Source organism: Triticum dicoccoides, chromosome 4A, assembly GCF_002162155.2.
Source record: "Triticum dicoccoides isolate Atlit2015 ecotype Zavitan chromosome 4A, WEW_v2.0, whole genome shotgun sequence".
NCBI classification, from domain to species: domain Eukaryota; kingdom Viridiplantae; phylum Streptophyta; class Magnoliopsida; order Poales; family Poaceae; genus Triticum; species Triticum dicoccoides.
The window spans coordinates 349241314-349244860 of record NC_041386.1 but is presented as its reverse complement, the minus strand read 5'-3'; the positions used below and the strand labels follow the sequence as shown (position 1 = coordinate 349244860).

The following is a 3547-nucleotide window of genomic DNA, read 5'->3' as shown; positions in this document are numbered from 1 at the left end:
TTGTGTCCGCCTCGCACATCTGTGCATTTCCTTGGACGCCTTGTATATGCATGATCCTTCACGACACACTCCAGACTCTTCCCGAGCCTTATACGCACGCCGCCCTTGCCGCACAAGTCCATCTTCATCAACTTGGCATTTTGCTACAAAGTCAAGCAACCCTTCACACCAACAGACTGAACATCTTGATGCAACACTTGAAAAAACATGTAGCCACCAGACCAAATGATTTTATATGAACATGCGACGCCGCGCCTCGGATTTATTCTAACAAATAAGAGAGTAGTTCAGCAGCTCTTAGCCTCTTAAGTTCACATGCTAATAAAGGGTTCATGCCTTCTGTAGAAATGTACTAGAACAAATCATCACCACCTTCAGACCATCAAGCAAAGAAGTGGCATGTGTGCTTGTTCGTAAACAACCATCAAAGTTTCTACTACAAATCATCACCATGCTTACACCGGCTGGCTGTGATTGCCACATCTCTGCCACGTGTGCAATCCCGGCGGAGACAAACAACTTCTCAGCCAAGAAGAGCCAGGATAAACCGGGATTAGATAAGATAGGGTGCTGATTTCAAAGATTTGGAGTTCTAGGTTCATTTCAGACTTCGAGTACAAAGTAAGGTTTTTTTACACACGTACAACAGGCGCACATACAATGCGCGATAAAACGTCGTGGCAGGTAGGTGGACGTGGCAAGCAGATCACGGCAGCTTAGCGGACGCGCTTCTGCGCCTCAAGACAGCACCGCTGCCGGTGCCGGCACCCTCCATCTCGGCTCGAAATTTGGCGGAGAGCGCGTTCCTCTCGGCCACGGGCGTGGTGGGCCAGAGCCCGATGCTGACGGCCATGTCCTTGAGCCCCTCCAGCCGCTCGAGCGCCTCGACCACAGCGACCATGCTTGGCCTGTCCCGGGGCTGCGCGCTGGTACACTGCACCGCCAGGTGCGCCAGCCCGCGCGCGCCCTTGACGGAGTAGTGCCCCGCCAGCTTAGGGTCCATGATGCAGCGGAGGCGGCGGCTGCTGGCGAGGTAGGGCCGGGTCCACTCCACGAGCTTGATGGTCTGCTTAGCGTGCACGCCCCGGCCGCGTATGTGCTCCATGGCCCGGCGGCCCGTGAGTAGCTCCAGCAGCACCACGCCGAAGCTGTACACGTCGCTCTTCATTGTGAGGTGGCCTGTCTGCACGTACTCGGGTGCCGCGTAGCCGTGGGTGCCCATGACGCGGGTGGTGACGTGCGTGTCCTCCCCCTCGGGACCCATCTTGGCCAGTCCGAAGTCTGACAGCTTCGCCGTGAATTCCTGTTAGTTCCACCGGTCGACGATCAGTTACACACACAACTTTAATTACGAGACTGCCGGTAGATCGATCCAATTCGATGATGCATGCCACTTCGTGAAGGACGGAACGTACCGAGTCGAGGAGGATGTTGGACGCCTTGAAATCCCGGTAGATGACGGGCTGCTTGGCGCCATGGAGGAAGGCGAGGCCCTTGGCGGCGCCGATGGCGACCTTGAGCCTGGTGCCCCACGGTAGCGTCGCGGATATCCTTTTGAAGAGGTGGTTCTCGAGGCTGCCGCGCGGCATGAACTCGTAGACGAGGAGGCGCTCCTCGTCCTCGCAGCAGTACCCGAGTAGCTTCACCAGGTGCTGGTCCCGGAACTGCCCAAGGAAGATCACTTCGGCCTGCAACCCCATCCCCATGCAATCAAATTACTAGTTAGTAGGGTTGGTCTGGAGGACTGACTAGGAATCTGACAACCGTACGTAACAGCGGGCAAGGATTATATTACCAGCCACTCCCTGTGGCCCTGGTGGCCGGCGATGTCGAGCTGCTTGACGGCGACGGGCTGGGGCTCAAGGCCGGGCCGCATGCCGGCGTCGACGAAGCCCTTGTGGACGGTGCCGAATCCGCCCTCCCCGAGTAGGTAGCCGCTGGAGAAGTCGTGCGTGACGCCGCGGAGCTCGTTGAGGCTGAAGGAGTGCAGCTGCATGGGGCCCACGCCCATCCCCCCGGCGGCCTCGTCGTCCTTGCCGTCCCTGGGCGTGGCGGGGCTGTTGGTCATGGAGGAAAGGCGGCGGAAGGAGGCGAGACGGCGTGAGAACTCGGAGCGTGCCGGGCGGCAGCTTGTGAGCCCGTTCCCGGCCACCACGGCGTCCTCGGAGCTGCAGCACTTGGTTGCCGACGCCAGCACCGGTCTCCATGACCTCGGCATCCTCCTCTCTACACTTGGTTAGGTACTAGTGTAGCTTGGATTGTTGGCGAGAGCGTGGAAAAGGAAAGGAAAGGAGTAAGAGCGAGCTAGAGGTAGAGGTGGTCGAGACGAAGCAGTTGGTGCAGCAGGTTTGTAGTGGTTGTGAGTGTTGGGGGAAAGCACGGCGTGGTAGGGATGATATAGCAATGGCGACGGGCGATTGGGCAAAAGGGAGTGCGAAGCCAACCGATCCAACACACAACCCAACTGCCCGATCGAACCACTCCCTCTATCCTTTCCTTTGGTCCAGTCCAGTGCATGCATGTGCTTATGGCATCCCCAGCTTCGCCTTTTGCATGCGTCTTTTTTCTCCCAAACCATATATACTAGCCTAGTAGTGTAGTACCATCCATATTAAACTGATCGTCGATCGATCGCACCTGAAATGAAATTGTAGTATAATACACCACCCGTGGTACTAAGTCAGTGTATGATGATGGAATTACACGACCTTCATGAAAATGACTCATGTCATCCGGACCATTGGCCCGTTTTGAATGCATAAGGTAGAAATCTATCTACCTTTTTATTAAAAAAAAGGATGAAATTACACGATGTATTGATTAGATGCAATCGCACATACATATGATGTAGAAGGTGGCTACAACCTCAACTATAACTTCTTTCTCTCTTTCTGCCCAATACGCGTGCACGTACGAGAACTGTACCAATCCTACATGGCATGCTCGAGATGGGTCTGATACACAGATATGCACATTACACTCTCCAAGAGCGAACCTCTGGGCAGCCTCTCGAGCATGCCATGTAGGATCGGTACAGTTCTCGTACATGCACACGTATTGGGCAGAAAGAGAGAAAGAAGTGTATTGGCTAGGACCATGGTTTTGGGTACCGTCCGAGAAAAACGGTTACCGCGCGGTTACTGAGATTCTCGCCGCCCCACGAGAAAGTCATATCCCGAGCAAAAAATGCCGAAATTTTTCAATTTTTACCTCCAACATACACTAGTATAAAGCAACATCTCAAGAATATAATGAGAGCCAGCTGTGGCCTGGTGATAACCATGTACTTCTGTCAGTAGTACGACGCAGGTTCGAGTCCTCATCTTCGCATATCCTTTTTTTTTGCAAAAATATGTACATGAAAAAAGAAAGACCCACAGCAGTCGAACTCGCGACCACCTTGCGTAGCGCGTGTAGACGTTCCATTGAGATACTATCACTTCTGTGGTCAAATAACGATTCAATAGCTCTCTATAACGATTCAATAATAAATTTTGTCCGTAATATATTCGGTATTTCTCGGTTACCGTGGTAACCAAGAATCTCG

At 53.6% G+C, this 3547-nt stretch overlaps 1 protein-coding gene across 1 annotated transcript; it reads right to left on the bottom strand.

Moving 5' to 3' along the window:
- Positions 1-570: 570 nt before the first annotated feature.
- On the bottom strand, positions 571-2389 carry LOC119285902 (probable serine/threonine-protein kinase PBL15). Its single transcript, XM_037565231.1, has 3 exons — positions 1796-2389; positions 1416-1688; positions 571-1303 (listed from the first exon to the last, which is right to left on the bottom strand). The coding sequence occupies exons 1-3, from the start codon at positions 2216-2218 to the stop codon at positions 707-709; spliced, it is 1293 nt and encodes a 430-aa protein (XP_037421128.1). The 5' UTR covers positions 2219-2389; the 3' UTR covers positions 571-706.
- Positions 2390-3547: the final 1158 nt, after the last annotated feature.